The 19,737-nt window shown below is 38.4% G+C and overlaps 1 protein-coding gene across 9 annotated transcripts in view; it reads left to right on the top strand.

Moving 5' to 3' along the window:
- DLG2 (discs large MAGUK scaffold protein 2) overlaps nucleotides 1–19,737 on the top strand; it is a 1,243,318-nt gene that overhangs the window by 915,405 nt on the left and 308,176 nt on the right. For all 9 annotated transcript variants that reach the window (XM_028126804.1, XM_088018006.1, XM_088018004.1 and 6 more), the window contains one exon: nucleotides 12,200–12,302. In XM_028126804.1, coding sequence (XP_027982605.1) covers nucleotides 12,200–12,302 — 103 coding nt within the window. The remainder of the gene's footprint in view (nucleotides 1–12,199; nucleotides 12,303–19,737) is intronic.

Genomic DNA, 19,737 nt, shown 5'->3' with positions numbered 1-19,737 from the left:
TAAATGTAGTGATAGTTTAGTATCAGAAATCCAGAAACCACAGAAAACTAAGTTTAAAAAAAAGTAACTGAGCATTTGCGGTCAGTCCACTGATTTCAAAGGGGAGAACATGCTGAGCAAACCCAGAAGGTTGCTTTTATTACCATCGTCCATCAAGGAAAGGCCTCAACTTCAAATCTGACACTAACCTAAGGGAATCCATTGGCCTGGAAGCACACACATCCCATCCCAAAATAGAGGGCTTAGAGGGTGAGATGCAAAGCAGATCTCAGAGGGCAGGAGTTTAGCCTCATACCCCAGAGTTTTACCTTTTGCCTGAGCAGTTTTGAGGCTTGGATGATATGCAAGTAAGTGATTCCATGTTTTCATGTCATTGAGACATGGGATGGGAGCTTCAAGGATACTTCTGCCATGATACCCTACAGCTTTGTGTGGCTTTGAGAAACACTCACATCAACAAAGGGCAGTATGGTAGACAAAAGCCTGGAATGAAGAGAATGGGTCTGACGTGGCTTGTATGGGTCACTGTTTTCCTGTTCATGTGTTCCCTCCCAAAGTATATCTTAAAGGAGTTTCCAGAGCCATTCTGCTATCACCTAAGTCCTCATTGGTGATAGAGTCCCAAAGGGCCAGAGGGTTTGTAGAGCATCAAAGTCAAAGTACAACTTGAGATTACAATCAAGTGTATGAATGAAGGACCAGCAAGAGTGCATAGGAAGACAAAGAGCTACATCTCCACAAGAGGGGCCCACATCTGACTGAGCATCTGTCATTAGAGAGCTTTTCAAAAATAAAGATTCTTGGGTCTGACCCTCAAAGATTCTGATCCAGTGAGTCCAGTTTAATTAACCATTCTCCCCCTAGAGGACAAATTCCTTCTGAAAAGGACTCTGATCAGTACGTGGCTTATAATAAGTATGCAATAAATGGTAGTCAGATTTTAATGATTTAAATAAAATGATATGATCTAATAGTTATAATCATTTATTAATTCAAGGAGCATTTAAATTATCTACATAGTGTTGCAGGCCTTAGAAGTATGGAGGCAAAGGAGACAAAGTCCTATTCACAGGAAGCTTTTCTTGGGGTGGGTGAGATAATAATGCAATATCAGGTAGACCTAAATTCCAGAAGAAATTGAAAAAGGGTGTTAACGATAGGCTACCAGGCTACTTTAAAAAGGATTGTCAGCAGAGAGCTTTCTGAGGAATTAGCTTAAAAGCTGAGACTTTTAAAAATAAGGGATCAAATGTGAGAATTGCTAAGGAAGAGCACTCCTATCAGAAAGACAGCTGGTACAAGGACCCAAGGCTGGAAGGAAATTGCATTTAGGTGAAGCACATCTAAGGCCCTTGTGCCTGGGAAATAGTGAGGGAGGCAGAGAGTAGAACGAGATGGCATCAGAAGGATGGGTCAAGGTCAAGGCAAGGTACAACAAGAAGTCAATGTAAAAAAAAAATTAGCAGGAAGGAGGTATGGTCTGATATATATACATTTTGAAAAGATCCCAATGGCTGTTGGGTCGAAAAGGATAAGAGGGTGTGGGGGGCCAGCATGAAAGCAGGGAGCCCAGTCGGGGCACTAGTGCACTTATCCCTGGGAGAAGCAGTGGCTTTGCCAAGGGCGATGGGGGAAGTTGGAAAAAAGTAGACTTGCAATATGGCTTGGAGCTAGACTAAACAGACATGCTGACGGATTGCATGGGGAAATGAGAAAGAATGAGAATTAAGCTTGGCAGGTTGGTTCTTCGTTGAGTGGTTTGAGTGGTGGATGGTCGTATTACTCACTTGCTGAAAGTGGCAAAATTGCCCAGACATGAGTTCAGGAGAAAATTGAGAGTTTGGTTTTAAGCATGATAAGTTTGAAAAATCTTAGACATCTAGCTGGAGATGTCGAGTAAGCACATAGATTTGTAAGTCTAGAGTTAAGAGAAGAATCAGAGCTACAGATACTAGTATCATCTTGTATTTGTATAATATGTTATAAGGCTTCAACTGTTTTTGCGTACATATTCTTGCAATATATTCTTGTTACTCAAAACACATGAGTCCTAAGTTATTTACTGTGTCTTAGCCTATACTAAATTGGGTTTGGAAAATTATATACTATATATGATTATATATAATATAAATATATAAATATTATATAAATTCTGTATATAAATATATAATAAAATTATACATAAACATATAAATATATAATAAAATTACATATATATATAAATATTTGGATTATCTTCAGTTAAAGACTTCAAAATGATCAGCCCTCTATAAATGCCCTGGTAATCCAAAATGTTTTCCATTTTTTTTTAAAATATGTGTTTATTTTTGCATCAGCAAGCCAAATTTAAAAGGGATGTTATTTTAGCTGCCAAGCCATGTAAATATCCAATATCAGTTTTTCATTTTGCCTCCACTCTAGGTGGAGATTCTGGTCTTGAGCTCTCACACAGCTACTGTCAAAAATGTTATCACTCTGCACCAAGGACAACAGCCTCCAGGAGGAGAAAGGAACCTAATTAGAAATTTCCACTTCAAACAATTTATATTTCATTCATTCTGAGACATGCTGGAAGGTGTTTGGAAAGTTATCACTAAATGAACTGTTTGTTTTTCTCACATTGTCAACAAAAAACATATTAGACATGGAATATATTTGTTTATGAAGTACTGGAGGGGGGCCTCAGTGATTTAATATAATGCTTTCTTTCTAGATGAAGAAACTGAGCCCCAGAGAGGGAAACAAACTTCCCAAAGTGAAATGAGTTAACAGCAGAATGGGACTGAAACTCGGGACTCCTCACTCCTAGGACCATGCTTTCCAGAGTGCCATGCTCTCTTTCAGTAACTTTAACCCTGGTACTTCTTGCCCTGCTGAGTCTTTATTGAGATAATTTTATACTAGCCCAGGTCATCCTCTTTGTATATGTCAGGGTAGGGGTCAATAACAGCTAATAATTACATGTCCTTATTATGTAACAGGCAGTGTTGTGAACTAATCTAAGCTTTGTACAGCAAGCCTCTTCTACGTCTGGGGCTAGTAAGATCAGGGTACCGACCTTAGGAATCCCAAGACTAAATTGATTATTAACATTAACTCTTTCTCTAAGCTTTCCCTAAGCTCCAAGAGACACAACAAACTCAACATGTCCAAAACAAAATGCATTATCCTCTTGTCTAAACCCACTTTCTACTCTGTGTTGCCATTCTAATGGTACCAATACTTCCCTGATTACCTTTCTCAGCTCCCATTTCCAAATACTCAACATTACTATAAATATTATTTAAACTCTATTTAGTACCCAGAAGTATTTGAGAATAGCTATCTAGAACCTCTCTCTGTGTCCTCTCTCAAGTCTATGTCCCATTTCCCACAGTTTAATTCTCAGTTTTCCAATTCAGGCTTTCATCATCAACTACTTGCAATATTACAACAGTCTCCCATCTGGTTATCCTATTTTTCATTGCTTAGTTCTTCAACCCCAACTTTTCACTCTTGCCATAGTCATCCTAGCCCAAACACGAGTCAAACTGTGTTAAATGCCTCTGTAACCACCCCCCCACCACTACCACTTACTGACAAAACTTTTTAACCTTCAGCATTCAAGGTCCACTTCTGTTGGCATGATGTTTTTTCTTTCTCTCCATGCTCTATGTGAGCCATTCCAACCTGCTCACAATTCAAGATTAAATGGGTTATTTATAGTTTCCTTGATTCCCTCGTAAGTATGTGATAAGGATCAGTTAATACATGGGAAGCTTTTATTATATTTGTTTATGTCCCACCTTATTTGGTAAGAAATATGAGGTGGGAAAACAATTTACTACTGACTGTAAAATGCTTTTGAGATGTTATTTTTAAGCCGTGGAAATCATCAAATTTTGAATTACAGGGGACCCTCGAGACAGTGGGGCCTAGAACATTCCACTTCCCACAGTAGCTCAGTGGCTGGCCTGAGTAAGTTAGTGGCAAATTTAGCAACAGAATGCAAATTTCCACCTCACTACATCACATCGCTTTAGGAAAATGAAAATAGATTTCTTCCCTCTTGAGAAAAGTTGGAGCCTTCTACATTCATTTAATTCACTGGTAATATATCTGCTCATCTCATTATCCCTAGTCTCTCTGAATAAAGTAGAAATAGTTTGGATTCTGCCCCAGTTTCTTCCCTGCTGCCCCCTGCCACATACCAACTAGACCCCCAACTATGAAATAATTTGCTTGAAACAGTCCCCTGTGTTCTGTACAGACTAGTTTTAATTGAAATCTGGTGCCAATTATCTCTCCCTTTCCCACTGGTTCAACCCTTTGCATTTTTTCATGATTATTCAGTTAAATTTGTAGTTTTTAACTACTCTTATTCCAAGACAATCTTACACTAAATCTATTCTTTGATTTTATTATTGCCAACAAAAGCCATTTTAAAATCCTGGTTCATATATAATAGGTACGCTCTAATAGGAATAGCAACCACTTATGACCTACTCAGTATGTGAAGTGTTATGTTAAGTACTTTATTTGTGTTATCTCTAATCATCCTGACAACAAGCTGGCAAAATAAGCATTAATATCTTTGTTGAATATGGAGAAACTGAAGCTCAAGGGGGTTAGGTAACTTACCCAAGGTCCTGGAGTTAAGAAATGGCAGGTCCAAGATTTGAATCCTGTTGCTCCAACTCTAAACCAGTGTTCTTCCCTTGACAGTTTTCATAGCAGGCAAATGACCTGAGCTGGGATTGAAAACCAAAACAGCCACAAGGAGTGGTACTGTGCTCTGAAAAGTATTTCCAAAGGGATACATTCATCACCAGAGGCTCTTAACAGGGCTGGCAATGGCACCTGCCTCCTGCATTTTCTCTAGCTATAAGCACTCCTAGGGTATAGGAGTGATGGTAACATGATATTTTCAATTCTCAGCTGCGAAATAGTTCCCTATTGCATCAAAAGAAACTCCAAATTCGCTAATATGGCTTGTCATTCCCTGCACTGCCAGATCTTTGAAAAGCATTGATATGTCATCGTTAGGAATGATAAGGAATTTGACTCAGTATCAAGCTTTATTAACAATTTCAAGGATAAGAACAATCATGAGGCACAAGCGAAGCAAAGAGAGACTCAGATTGCCTGAGTTTAAGTCCTGGTTTTGCCATTTATTACAGTGGACCCTTGGGCAATCTATTTAATGACGGTGCCTCAATCTCCTCCTCTGTAAAATGGACAGTATTATGCGTTCTTCATAAAACTATTATGAGGGTTAAGGGAATTGATAATAGGCAATGCTCAGAACATTGCCTGCCACAGAGTAAGTGCTATGTGAATGTCAGCTATCACCACCACCACTACCGTCATCATCATCATCACCTCCATTTCTCCCTTGTCATCTCTCACCTCCTTCCCACTCTCCTTTCTCCCCTCCCTGCCATTTGCCAACAACTCCTTTCTTTTCTTCAGATGATCAAGCCCTGTCCTACCTCCAGACCTTCACATGTCCCTCCCCTCTCTGCTTGGAATACTCTTGCTCCTCATCTACCACCACACTCCACAGGCATTCCCACCCATCCTTACCCGGATAACTCATTCATATCTTGTTTCTGATCTCACTTCCTCCAGAAAACCTTCTCAGACCTCCTCATACCTTCAGTAGGGGCCCCTCCTTCCTGTCCCAGAAGTTTCTGACCTTTTCCTGTCTTTGTGCTTACCACCTGCTGCTTAAATGTGTGTTTATCTGTCAGTGTCCTCTATTGAATGGTGAATTGCTGGATAATAGCTATATGTCACTCAAGTTCACTTCCTCTCTTAAAATGGATAGTTTTTAAAAACCAAATTTATGTCAGCTCTGTGTTTAGCTCTAAATGGGTGCACATTCAAGGATAATAGCCATAAATAAGCATCCCTGTTGCCATACTTCACCTCACATGCATTCAACTGAGTCTCTGATCAGGTATTAAATAATATCAAGATTCTAGAAATAACACTCATGAGAGCCATCCCAAAATGGAATGAATAGATTAAGGAAAGAAGGAGTTCTCTGTCACTAGAGGTATGTAAGCAGAGGCAAGTGGTCATTTGGTAAGAATGATATGGAGAGATGAGGAAGAGAATGAGGTCATAGAAATGAGAAAACTGTCTTCAAATGTTAGAGCATCATCTAAAAGAAGAAATGTTCCGTGAGCCCTCGGAAGAAGGAGGTAGAACCAAGAGGTAGAAAGTACCAGGAAGATGATTTAGATTCAACACAAAGAACTTTTTTTTTTATCATGAGAGCTGACCCCAAGTGGAATGGATTTCTCTGAAAGACAGTGAGTTCATCAGAGTAAAGCCGGTGTCACATCAAGGTTAGATGACCATTTGCCTGGAATAACGTAATGTGAATATATTTTCCACCCGTTCACTTGCTTATTCATTCACTCGCCTCTTTAGTTATCATGTACCTACTATTTGCTGTGCTAAGGACACAAGTTCCAATAAGATGAGTTCCTGCCTTCAGGAGTTCACAAGTAAGCATGTTCCATAGTCCATTCAGACTGAGTCTTTGATTGGGAGAAGTTTTCCAGGTGAAGAAGGGATGAAAAATTACGTTCTAGATAGGGAAAATAGCATGTGCAAAGTGCAGAAATGCCTAAATTAGAGAAATAAAAAGGTCAGCATGATGGGAGACAAGGATATAAGAATATGTAATGTGGCTGAATCAGCTTAAAGGCATACATACATACAAATGGGCTCTCCCCATTTCTGAAATTCTCTGATTTTGATATCCTTTTTTTAAAAGATTTTATTTATTTATTTGAGAGAGAGAGAGAGAGAGAGAGAGAAAGTACGAGCAGGGGGAGGGGCAAAGGGAGGGGTAAAGGGATGGGCAGAGGGAGAAGCAGGCTCCCTGCTGAGCAGGGAGCCCAGTGCTGGCTCCATCCTAGGACCCTGGGATCATGACCTGAGCTGAAGGCAGATGCTTAACTGATTGAGCCACTCAGGAGGCCCTTGATATCATCCTTTCTATAATACTAAGAAATAGATAATTATTTCTGGAAAACAGAGTTATTTACTCAGGTAACCCCTGGAGCCCCAAACCAGGGGCCCTTGTGGTTGAAGTAGCCAACATAATATTCATCTTTTAAAAACAAACAGATAGGGACGCCTGAGTGGCTCAGTTGTTAAGCTCCTGCCTTTGGCTCAGGTCATGATCCCAGGGTCCTGGGATGGAGCCCCGCATTGGGCTCCCTTCTCGGCGGGAAGCCTGCTTCTCCCTCTCCCACTCCCCCTGCTTGTGTTCCTTCTCTCACTGTGTCTCTCTCTGTCAAATAAATAAAATCTTTAAAGAAAAATAGTTAAAGTGTTGACTCTGGACATGGCGCACTGTTCACCTTCACATTAGCATCTGAATAAAACCTACAACTACTTGAATCAACTAGAAGTGCTAAAATTTCTATTGATTACCAACATGGTTGTGAAAAGGATGTCATAACAAGTAGAATTTAGTTTTTTTCTATGATCCAGTGACAGCTGTATACATAAACAGCACTAGATGGAATTTTTCTAGCCTGCCCAAAGCCTTTTGCTTCAGCCTGGTGTGATCTAATCATTATAAACTGGGTCATGATGTTTAAACCAGGTTGCTTGGGGCCATGGTAGAGCTGACCAGGGTGCCACACCCAACTGTGTTCTGTCAGTTTCAGGGAGCTTGAGAGGCAAGCTTCAGAACTGGAATCTTAGAAGCATAGACTCAGAATTGAATAACATATTAAAGGAAAAGCAATAGGAATTGGAATTAAGAGCTCAGGAGTTTTAATTCGACTGTTTAAATCCTGAACCTCTTCCAACTGTTTAACTTTGAGCAGGTCAGTGATTCTTTTCTGAGCTCAATTTTCTTATTCATAAAATCAGAAAAATAATCCTAGCCTCCTAAGAATTACAAGATAATGTGTAAATATCTAAGTATAATAATATAATAAGTATATAGTATAAGTATAATAATTCTCTAATATATAATATGTATAATAAGCATATGAACATGCTTGAGGCTCAATGAATGTTAACTGGTTATAATTATCAAACTCAAGAATAGTGACCTCCATTCTGCGTGGAGCACTGGGTGTTATACACAAACAATGAATCATGGAACACTACATCAAAAACTAATGATGTAATGCATGGTGATTAACATAACAATTAAAAAAATTTAAAGAAAAGAAAAGAATAGTGACCTCCAATTTCCCAGTTTATGCTTAAAGAAGAGAAAATGCAAGCTGAAGTAGAAAAATAGAAATAATAAATATATGAGGCTCTGTCACACTTGGTATTTTAAAATGTCATCAGGGGCACCTGGGTGCCACAGTCAGTTAAGTGTCCAACTCTTGGTTTTGGCTCAGGTCGTGATCTCAGGGTCATGGGACCGAGCCCCACATCAGGCTCCATGGTCAGCATGGAGTCTGCTTAAGACTCTGTCTCCTTCTCTGGGGTGTCTGGGTGCCTCAGTCAGTTAAGCATTCGACTCTTGATTTCTGCTCAGGTCATGATCTCAGAGTTATGGGAGCCCCATCAGGCTCTGTGCTCACCAGGGACTCTGCTTGAGAGTCTCTTTCTCCCTCTCCCTCTGCCCCTCCCTCCACTCATGTGCTCTCTCAAATAAATAAATACATCTTTAAAAAAGTTGTTTTAAAAAAAATAAAATACAATGTCATATCAATGATGTAAACTGTTTTTAAATATACCTAAAAATGTTATTTGAGCAAAGATTACTGATAAAATCTCAAAACCTCAGAGAGGGAAATAAGAGTCAAAGTGACCTTGAAAAATTTGACTGGAGGAGAGCATGTTTGCCAAAACCTGGAGGAAAATCAACAGGTACCTGGGCAGTGTGGTACGGTTCAGGATAACAGCCAGATTTGGTTATTACTGGCCCAGTGGAAAATGAACACTCACCCATAGTGGGGTACATCTGCTACAGAGGGAAGAAGCCTAGGCTGGACAAGAGAAACCCGGGGCTATGCTAACTCTGGTATGACTCTGGGCAGGTCCCTTCTCCTATGTTCTAATGTTTAAGTGTTGGAAGAACAAGTTTTTAAGGCATTTAGTACTTCATAGCAGTCTCCTCAGATCATGATCTCACAGTCGTGGGATCGAGCCCCGCATGGGGCTTCGCACTCAGCAAGGAGTCAGTTTGGGACTCTGTCTCTCTGTCCCTCTACCCCTCTTCCTCACACACTCTGTCTCTCTTTCTCTCTCTCTCATAAATAAGTAAATCTTTAAAAAAAAAAACTATATAAGTAGAAAATAGGTGAAATAAGCAAACTGCCATTTTATGCAAAAAGAAACATGAATAACCAGCAAACATAAAAAGATGTTTAACTTCATAATTGTAGGAAGGCAAAATTTGAAAATAAAATTGTCTACATATCAGAACGGCGAAGGTTAAATGTTGGAGTATGTGCAATTTCTACAAGACTGTGAGGAAAGTCCGTCATAGTTTGTGTGTGAGAGTATAAATTTTTGGAGACAGCTTGACAATAGCATCAAAATTTAACACTCTGTAGCATTGTTTATAATAGCAAAATACTGAAACAACCTAAGGGTCCATCAACCCTGCACTGGTAAAATAAATAAATAATAAATAATAAAACATTTAACAGCTATCAAAAGGAACAGGACAATGTATAGGAATATGTGAATGAAGAAAGTTCTTTAAGATATATTAGTAAGTGGGAAAAATAAAGGTATAAAACTACATGTAAAATATCTCACTTGTATAAAATTTTAAAATTATAACTTGATAAACCTCCTTATATTCATAACAAAAATAATTGGTAGTATATACAAAAAGCTATCAAAATGGTTATGCTTAGAATAATAGAGTTAGGGGGACCATTTTATTTTTATGCCTTTTGTATTGCTTTAATTCTATGTATGTGCATTATGTACATATATTAGTTTTATTTTTTTATATCAACACATTATTTGGACTAGGAGATTCTGGCCTTTTTTTTTTTTTTTGCTTTTTCCTTTATTGGTTTCTGTTTGCTAAGTGAATACATAATCATGTTAAAAACATGCAAGAAAAAATTAAGAGAAACAAATAATGCCTGTACCCTTTGACTTAGAAAGTATCTTTCCGGGGAATTTACCCTTCAGAAACACCTTCATAACTGTTCATAGTAGCAAAAATCTGGATACAACCTTACAACTTACAATGGTGGGAATCCTTTTGAAAAAAATGCTGGTCCATCCATACTGTGGATTACTGGGCTTTTGTTAAGAAGGTAAAATGGTATGAGCTGATACGGAAGTTGTCCAAGATATATTGTTAAATGAAAAGCAAAACAGAAGCAGGTTATAAAATTATATATATGATATGATCCTATTCACTTAACTAAAAGTGTGATGATATACTAAAATATGTAAAGAAAGAAACAGAAATAGAGATAAAGTTGGGTGCATGCATACACATATAGTAGATTTCTAAAAAGTATACACAAAAAACTGCTAACATTGGTTACCTCTGGGAGGGAAGATGGTTGAGGGGATTTTTTTTACTTTCCTCAGATACCTTTCTGAAACATTAGAATTCATTTACCACAATCATATATTATTTTTTAATAAGAAGTTAACCCTAATTGTTTGACAAGAGATTATTTGGCTCACGAAGTTTCTTCATTCAGTTTCCTATAGGCAAGAGCCTATATCTTCTTACTTTTCCTGTCTCTTCCGGCTGTCTGAGTCCTATTCTGACTCATCTGTAACTAGACAGTCTGAAATGACTGTCGTCTCCTAACAGGTAAATCCAGAATTCTATAGTTCAAAGGGGCTTTAGACTCAAGGAGTCTTACAATCCCTTCCCTCCGAGGCAGAAGAGTATTGAGTCTTGGGAGGTGAAAGGATAGTGGCTCAGCTGGTGAGTGGCACGGGCAGGCCACACCCAGCTGCCTGGACTTCTCCATGTTACCATGTCATCCATGCTCTCAGTAAGGAGCTCACCAAAATAGAAAGCAGGGAAGAGGCATTATAAAAGTGGATAAGGAGACTCTCACGAAGCTATTATGAGAGGACTAGGGTGTAGAATTAAAGAACACAGATATTTCAGCCCCGACAGGGAAACAGAGGCAACTCACCATCCACCACCCAGTATCGTTGTCAAAAAGATGAGAGGCAAAATAAGATTTTATATTTTACATGCAACTGGTCAGGGTTTTTTTATTATTACTTTTCATGGACGATAGCCAGCTTCTCTGTAAATAAAAGGAAGCCAAATTGTGGCATCAGCTGCAAAAAACTAGCTCTTTGTAGGTTGGAAAACTGGATTTACTGTGTGTTCAGTCGAAGCAGAAAAGCTGCTTAGGGGCCTGCCTTGTTCACCTTTGTTCTCCGCCCCTGGTCCGTCTCCTGAGGCAGAAACAGAGCCCTGAAGTTGGAAAGCACTCAGTAATTATATTATGTTGACTGAGACTGAATTGATTTGAGAAAGATTTTAGCTTTTACTTCTCATTAAATTTGACGTCAGAATGATTTTTCCCTTTCGGCAGAGTTTTGTGCTTGTTTTTTAGATGTTCTGTTTCTCTTTTGGCATCGGCCCCAAAATGGGAGTTAGCAACAGCAACATAAACTCCAGGCATTCTTTGTTTCATTTTGTCAGAATTCATTCTGGAATTGTACATGAGAAATGGGGCAGTCGAGTTTATTTTGGAACAAGGCTCAGGGCTGTCCAACCAAGCTCGGGATGACAGGACCAGGCATACGACCAAAAGGAGGGATTTGGCAGGTAGCCAGCCGCATTTCATAGTCTGCCCCAAAACCTCGTCCGAATACATTAATCTGTCAGCACACACTCGTCTGTGTACGTTTCATGTGTCTGTCCTCACTATCCCGTTTTTCCTCTAATTTTGAAGGCTCATGACCACCCCCAGAAATCTAGGAAACTCACAGAGGCACATTAAATGCGCACACTAAAATTCTGGTAGACATGCTTAGACGAAGTTTCAACCCAGTCAGACATACTATAAACGCCACGAGATGAAATTCCATGTCTTTGCTAACTAAAAGTTGTCATGAGCCTGAGACTTGCTAAGTAACACTCAAATGCCTTGGTTAGGATGGGAGGGGTTTTGAAGCAGGGGACATAATCTTAGCTTCTCAGTTTGGAGAAACATTTTTCTTCTATCAGAATAATCTGCCTTATGAAATGCCAAAATTCTCTGGCTTCCTCTTCCAGGTGAATGGCATTGACCTCCGTGGAGCATCTCATGAACAGGCTGCCGCTGCACTGAAGGGGGCTGGACAGACGGTGACAATTATAGCACAATACCAACCTGAAGGTCAGTGAGAAATGTTCCAATTTGTTTCTTTGTGAATATGTACCCACATTTCTGATCACCTGTATTAACCAGTCTCCACCAACAAGGCTTTTTTTAAAACTTACCTGTCCTGAAAAATGGGTGCTCCATGTCCAAAGAACATGAGGCATTGTTACTCTTAATCTTCCAAGGAAAACATCAGTTAGAAAATCCTGTTTGAAATATGAATTAAAAAATAAAAAACCTGGCATCAGCTTTATTATTTATGTTCTTATCTGGTACACACTTTGGTCAGCAATGGATACTATAAAAAGAATTAAGGTGGACTAAGAATCAAATTGACACGAGACAGAGTAACAGGAAAAAATCAAATTTACTAGCATATGTATAGGGAATCCACATAGACAGGCAAAATAAGGTATATATGTCATCCTGAGCTAAGAAGTGGGTAGGGGTCTGGGACTTCAGAGGAAAGGAGTCCACTTCACAGGGCCATAAGAAGAACAGATGTTTGGTAATTAGATATTTGCCTTGCCATACAGATGGGTCACTCAGATAAAACTTACTTCTGCTAATAGCCCTTGTTCTGGGAAAGACCCCCAACTGAGATTCTTCTATGTGTTTATGGGAGGGGCAAAAGTTTCTCTTGAGCCTGGAGGGTCTCCACTGTCTTTAGGTCAAAATCCACATGCCTAAGTGGCACATTCAGTGGGGGAAGATGGTTGTTCCTGAATCCCTTTAGAAGCAAGGAGAGAGAGAAACAGACCATGATCAGTGGACCATATTCTCTCTTTGTGGCATTAACTCTTACTAACACTAACACGGTTTTTTGTTGTCCTTGAGGCTTGTTTGTTTTGCTTTTTTTGCTATAGTATCGCTTATTTGTAACACACTACTATAAACCCTGAAACTTGGTGAGATGTCATAAATCAGATTAGCCAACTGAGACTTGATGAGCTATCCTAAATTGCATTAGCCATACTCTTCTCTTTGGTTTGTTTGAACATCTGTTTCTGTGATCAGAATGAGGCTCAGTGAGACAACAGGGATGTTACCTACTGTGTGGTTGTTTTTTCAGCAAATTTGTATGTAGATTACTCCTTTTGTTAATGAAATATAGTTAAGCACCCACAGTAGGCTAAGACTTTTTACAAAAAAGCAAATGGGTGTGGTTTCTGTCTTTAAGAAATGTAGTTAATTACCCTTGGTCCACATGGCTAGCAGACAGGACTATTAAACAGGTAAACATGAAAGTACAAGATGACATTAAGGGAGAGCCTTTTTGTGTGGGGGTATAAAGAGCTTCTTTGACCTTTTAAAGTGATTCTTTCTTAATGTCAGTTGGTCTGTTGTTCTTTGGAAGACTGGTTTGTGTCTTGCCTGTGACATCTTAGATTTTACCATAATGGTGGCCAACCACATATTTCCCGTGAAAATAAAGAAAACATTCTGCCATTGTCTTTTGGAATGTTACATTTATTTTGCCTGACTTTAGAATTAGAATTTGCAATTTAGGTATAAAAAAAATGTATTAAATGCTTTCTCCTATTGGCCTTACCTAGATATGGCCAGAGAGCTGGGGAAGAGGGGATTTGTAATTGTCAAAGATGGATGATGACAGCACCAGGAGAAAATGTTCTTCCCAGTTTTGAAAGTCTTTCTACTTCTTAAAAATTAGTAGACATGTCTTCTAATAGGAGTAAATTGGCTCCAGAAGGATCCATTGTAAAATAGAGAATAAAAAACATTTGGGTGAGCATAATTTGAGGAGCAAATTCTACTTCATATGGAATAAGAACTTTCCCGTGGAATTTTTCCATTTTCTTTAGAGCTGTTTTCGTTCAGTCTCAAACTGTATGCCCTTCACCATAACCTGTCACATGGCATAAATATCCCAGGCTGTTTTCCCATTTCTGAAAAAGTTCATCTCCAACACCAATTACACCAATTAGAAGTCCTTGATAGTGAAGGTAGCCATTCAAATGTCCTTGAACACAGTGATTTTAAACTTTAAACGTTACAATAAAGGACAAGCATGTCATAGTTCTATCAACATAAATCTTCATCTTAAGCTTCCTTACAGCTTTTGTTTCCTTTAAGCGATATACTTAATTTGGATACTGTGCCATACTTTGTGAAGATGCCTGTTCAAAACATGTCTTATAAATCATGTAATAGATTTTCAAAGTGCTTCTGAAGAAATTTGTAAATAAAAACAATAAGCTTATTTCAAAATGCCAAAGTACAGATAGGATTCATAGAACTTCCTATTTTAATAGTCTATCTGTATTCTAATTCGTCACAGCTTTAAATCAGTTGGAAATGTGGTAATGTAACGTCAAGCAATCCTCTTTCCTCCTTTGTAAATTTAATGTGTAACTGCGACTTAATTTAACTATTGTTTGAAATGGAAAACTGATTGGATTGTTGTTTAGATCATTTAGGGACATTTAAATTATATGACAATTTTAGGAAATAATGACCAATTTACCTTTAAGATAACAAGTGAAAAGAAGAGTATGCCATGAGAGTCCATTAGGAAATTCTTACCAGATCCCCTTCATTTGCACCAGTATTGTGAGGTGTCCATGCTAAGACAAATTTTATTGACTTCTCTTTTGGTATGGTCAGGAACCAGGCTTCCAGTAAATAAGTTTTTCAGTTACATTCAAATGCTTTTATCAGGAATATACTAGATTCCTTCCTCAGTATTACTAGATATTCAGAAAATTTGGCCCTTACATCCATCCCAAGTCTTTGTCTTTAAGGAATGTTTTTATAATCTTACTGAGGAGAAGGGACTTAGATACATTTAACAGAGATCATTTTCTGATGACGTAGGACCAAAATTATATAAAAATGACACCATATCTGAGAATTATGGAATGTCAGAGAAGGAATAAAGCTGCAGGAGTCAAAACAGTACAAGAGTACTTCACGGAAATGGGGAAATGGAGCCAGATTTTTAAAATGGGTGGGATTTCTGTTCGGAAAGGCAGAGAGAAAAAAAATATCTTGCTAAACTAAATAAGATTTTGAACTCCATGTGTGCAGGCACAAAACCTATATTTTGTTCACTGATAAATCAGTTTTTAGTGTTATACATATTATTGGTATTTGTTAAAGAGTTGCTGAACTAGTGAATAACATTTACCATTCTTTAGCACTTGAGTTTCCACTTGAAAATAATTGAAGATTGGAGAGATGACTCGGTTTTACTACTTGCATTTTTTCATTTTTGCTTCAAAGCAGAAAATAAGTGCTAAACAAGTGTTTATTGCAAAATATAAAACAATTTCCAACTGTGTTTTTCATAAGACTTAGCACATTTTTGGAATAATTATAAACAATTTATAATTATCATAATGTAACAATAAATGTCTTCCTTGGCAAGTTTTACTGTGCAAAGTAAGACCAAAGTTGTTATACTTACTTCTGCTTAAAATGAGCTTGCCCCCAGTTGTTTAAGTTACTCTATCCATCATTAAAACTTATTCAATGTCTAGTTCTAGGTAGTAGAATTAAAGCCACATTTGAAGCGTCAAATGCAAACAATGTTTTTTTCTGGTGGCATGATTGTGATTCATTTATACTACCTTTTTTTTTTAATCTTTCTATCACATGCTTACTTGGAAACTAATATGTATTATATTGATATTAGGAAGAAAATAATGAAGTTATTTTCTCTATTTCTTTTTTTAAGAGGACCATGTATCTGATAATTAAGGAATAATTCTACTTAAGAAATATGGGAAGTTAATTCTTGTAAAAAACTCCAATTACCTTTACTTAGTTAGTGAAGTTACTCCAACACTACTTCAAAAAAGGAACCATAATGCCTGCCCTCCCCCCACACATGCATATACATCTACACCCCTTTCCTATCCCTTTCCAGCCATCTTCCCCAGTGCCTTCGGAATTATGGTTCTCTAGGATACAACCCCAAGGTACCTGTGCACAAACTCCATGCCCTTCACAATATGGTCCCAGCCAACCTCCATGCTCCCTCTTCACTCTACACCATCATCACCCACCAGCATCATCCTTTTGTACCCTCCCATGCTACACAGGACTGCTTTCTACGTTTCAACACTTGGTCCTGAGCAGTCCTGTTTCTGGGCCTTTGCTCATGTGGGTTCCTCTCCCTGGAATTCCCTTTTCTTCCTTTCTCCCTTTCTATCTCTACTCATTTTGAGGGCCTGCAGATGTCAGTTCCATTATGCAATCATCTTTTATCTGCTAAGTCGGTGTTAATCGATTCTTTCTCTGAGCTCTCTAGACCTACATTCAGAGAGTTTGTATGTCCCTTAACATGATTTGCACAATTCCCCATTCAAGTAAGCTTCTAGAGGGCAAGAACCCATTTATCACTCATTTTATGTCCTGAGAGAATTTGCACAACATGAATTTCACTATGCTTTATTAAAGAGTTATTGAATGGGTCTCCATTTGTTTTAGAAATGCAATATAATGTCTTCAGTGTGCTGGCAAATAATTAATAGGAAGTGTTTAAGAAATATTTGCTGAATGAATATTGAATAAATTGCCTGGGGTTCTGATATTAGATGCGGAAAATGGTAAATGAGTCCTCAGATTGGGCATTTGGTGTTGATGCAGTTTTTAGGTGGTGCCTTTTTTTTCTTACAAAGATGTGACCCTAGTGGATAAACATTCTTTCTCCTGCATTGAGGAAAATCTACAGCTATTGTTCTGTAATATAATACAAAGAAAAGATGATTAAAGCTCTAACATTTTTTAAAGTTCCAAAACTCAACTTTAACACCACTGGTGAATTTTAAAAAGTTACTGGGGCTCCCGGGTGGCTCAGTCTCTTGAGCATCCCACTCTTGGTTTCGGCTCAAGTCATGATCTCAGGGTCATGTGATCGAGCCCTGCCCTGGGCTCCATGCTCAGCATGGAATCTGCTGGAGATTCTCTCTCCCTCTGCCCCTCTCACTCATTCTTTCTCTCTCACTCTCTCTCTCAAATAAATAAATAAATCTTTTTTTTTTCTTAAAAAGTCATTGATTGTAACCAAATTATACATTTATCAAAAAGGGTCTAACACAGCATTTCTCTGAATCAGACTGGGGCAAACCTTTACAGCATTTGCTGCCTTCTCACTATGTAATAATACCTCTACTTACTATGAGATCACTGACTGGGGTTGAAGTAAAAAAGCACCAGCTATTCACTATGAGAATGAAGTGAACAATATAAATTGTTGGATAAAGCACAAAACAGAGACAATTAATTGCCAAGATATCCCTATGGCAACCATCAATATCCTTTTGGCTTTAATCTGACTGCTCGGGGCATTGTTTTGGATCCCGCAAAGCTTTCAGAAGGGCCTGCAAGCAGGGAAGAGGTCAATGGGGGTCCCCATCAACAAGCAGGGACTTGAGTAGACCATGGAGGGGTCTGATTTTGTCCACCTTTTTTTTTTAAGCTTTTATTCAAATTCCAGTTAGTTTACATACACTGTATTATTAGTTTCTGGTGTACATTATAGTGATTCAATACTTCCATACAACTCCCAGTGATCCACCTTTTATTTTTTAACAGACTACTTGAGTTCCTGAAAGAAAAGCCCCAAGGACAGAGTTAATTGTTGCCTGGAGACTTATAAATGTGGTCTGGTTTATGGAACTGTGTCAGAGTGGCCATGTGGTTCGTTTATACGTGTATTCGGTTAATGGATATTTTTACTGAACACTTATTATGCCCCACTCAATGTTCTTAGGAAATGATAAAAAAGTGAGCCAAAAGGCCCTCTCAAATAAATATTAAATTTGTTAGATGATGATCAGTAGCATAAATAAACAGGAAGAAAGGTAAAAGTAATAGTAACAGGGAAATATATCGTGGGTCTAGAAGGCCTAGCTAATAAGTTCATATTTCAGCAGAGATCTCAAAGAAATCAGGGAGGAAGCCATGCAGAAAGCTGGGGGAAAAAAGGAATTATTCTAGAGTCCTGGTCTACCAAGTGTGGTCTATGAACCAGGAGCATAGATATTAATTGAGAGCCAGTAGAAATGCACAATCTCAAGCCCCAACTCTGGCCTACTCGATTCAGAATCCACATTTTATCAAGATCCATAGGTTATTTATATGTACATTAGTTTGAGAAGCACTGCACTAGAATACTTGAGGACCCTGCAGAAATTGTGGTTTGTCACTGGGTTGGATTCCCTCTACCTGGAGTCCAGGACGATTCACATAAAGCGGCATCACTAGGTTTGATTTCTGGCATGTGTAACTCAATGATTGGTCATGCCTCAGTGGTTTTACTAGGGACAGGTCAGGCTGCAGGGGATCTAAGAAGTTCATGTGCCACTCACCTCTACCTAGTCTATACCTCCCCTCTAAATACAGATTATCAAGCAAATTCACAAATCTTGCTAGAACTCCTCATCCAGTGAAACAGTGAACCTACTCAGGCTTCATTCCCTTTCATTATGGCCTCTCCTGCAAATGCGTAGAGAAGCAGTTGAGTGAGGATGAGGTAAGATTGAACTTCATCCTGACAGATGACTTTACAGACCAAAAGAAAAAAGTCATTAAGGCATCACTTTAAAATTTTTTAAGTAACTTACTATATTTTAAAGCAGAAGTTCATTTCAGTAATCTTTTTTACTCCTTTTAAATTGTGAAGCTAATTTAAGAAATTAAATTAAAAGAAAAAAAAGTACTCATTCTTTTCAGAATGAAGTGAAATTCTTTTCCAGAGTTACTAGTCTTAATTAAGTCACAAGCTTAAACCAGAGTTGGACACCATGGTCTATTTCTCTATAAGGTCAAAGATGAGATGGAAACTTAAAATGAATATGTAATTTACCATCAGAAAAATATAGACAGCTTCTATACCTAAAGGTTCCCAGAAATGAGAGTGTATGCAACATTCAAGAAGCTTACTTACAATGCAACCTATATTTCTTTCTTTAAATCAATGTCTACATAAGTTTATGCATATGAATGAGCAGCTGTGGCATGTTGAGATAGTTTCTCAATGCAAATAACTGCATCTTAAATGCCCAGGAAATACTCATAAAGTCCAGCTGTAGGTCTTGGTCAGAAATTGCATCAGCATCATCAGGGAACATTCAGGACGAGTTTTGGAATGGAAAATACTGTGCAAGACTCTGGACTAGGAAGAGAAGACCAGTATTCTAATGCCAACTCTAATTCTAGCTCTGTGACCTCATGCTAGTTATTCATCTTTATGAGTTTTCATTTTCTCACTTAGAAAAAGTTAGGATGAGAAAATATTTTCAAAAGAACTCTCCAGTTACTGACTTCTTGATAAAAGACATAAATCCTCAGGATGCCTCGGTGGCTCAGCTGGTTGAGCATATGCCTTCACCTTGGGTCATGATCCCACTGGGATCGAGTTCTGCATCGGGCTCCTTGCTCAGCCTCTTTCTCCCTTGCCTGCTCTGCCTACCACTCACCCTGC

This window comes from Eumetopias jubatus, unplaced genomic scaffold (genome assembly GCF_037043125.1).
Source record: "Eumetopias jubatus isolate StellerSeaLion01/CBP00866 unplaced genomic scaffold, mEumJub1_p1.0 scaffold_13, whole genome shotgun sequence".
Lineage (NCBI taxonomy): Eukaryota > Metazoa > Chordata > Mammalia > Carnivora > Otariidae > Eumetopias > Eumetopias jubatus.
This window is presented reverse-complemented; position numbering and strand designations above follow the sequence as displayed.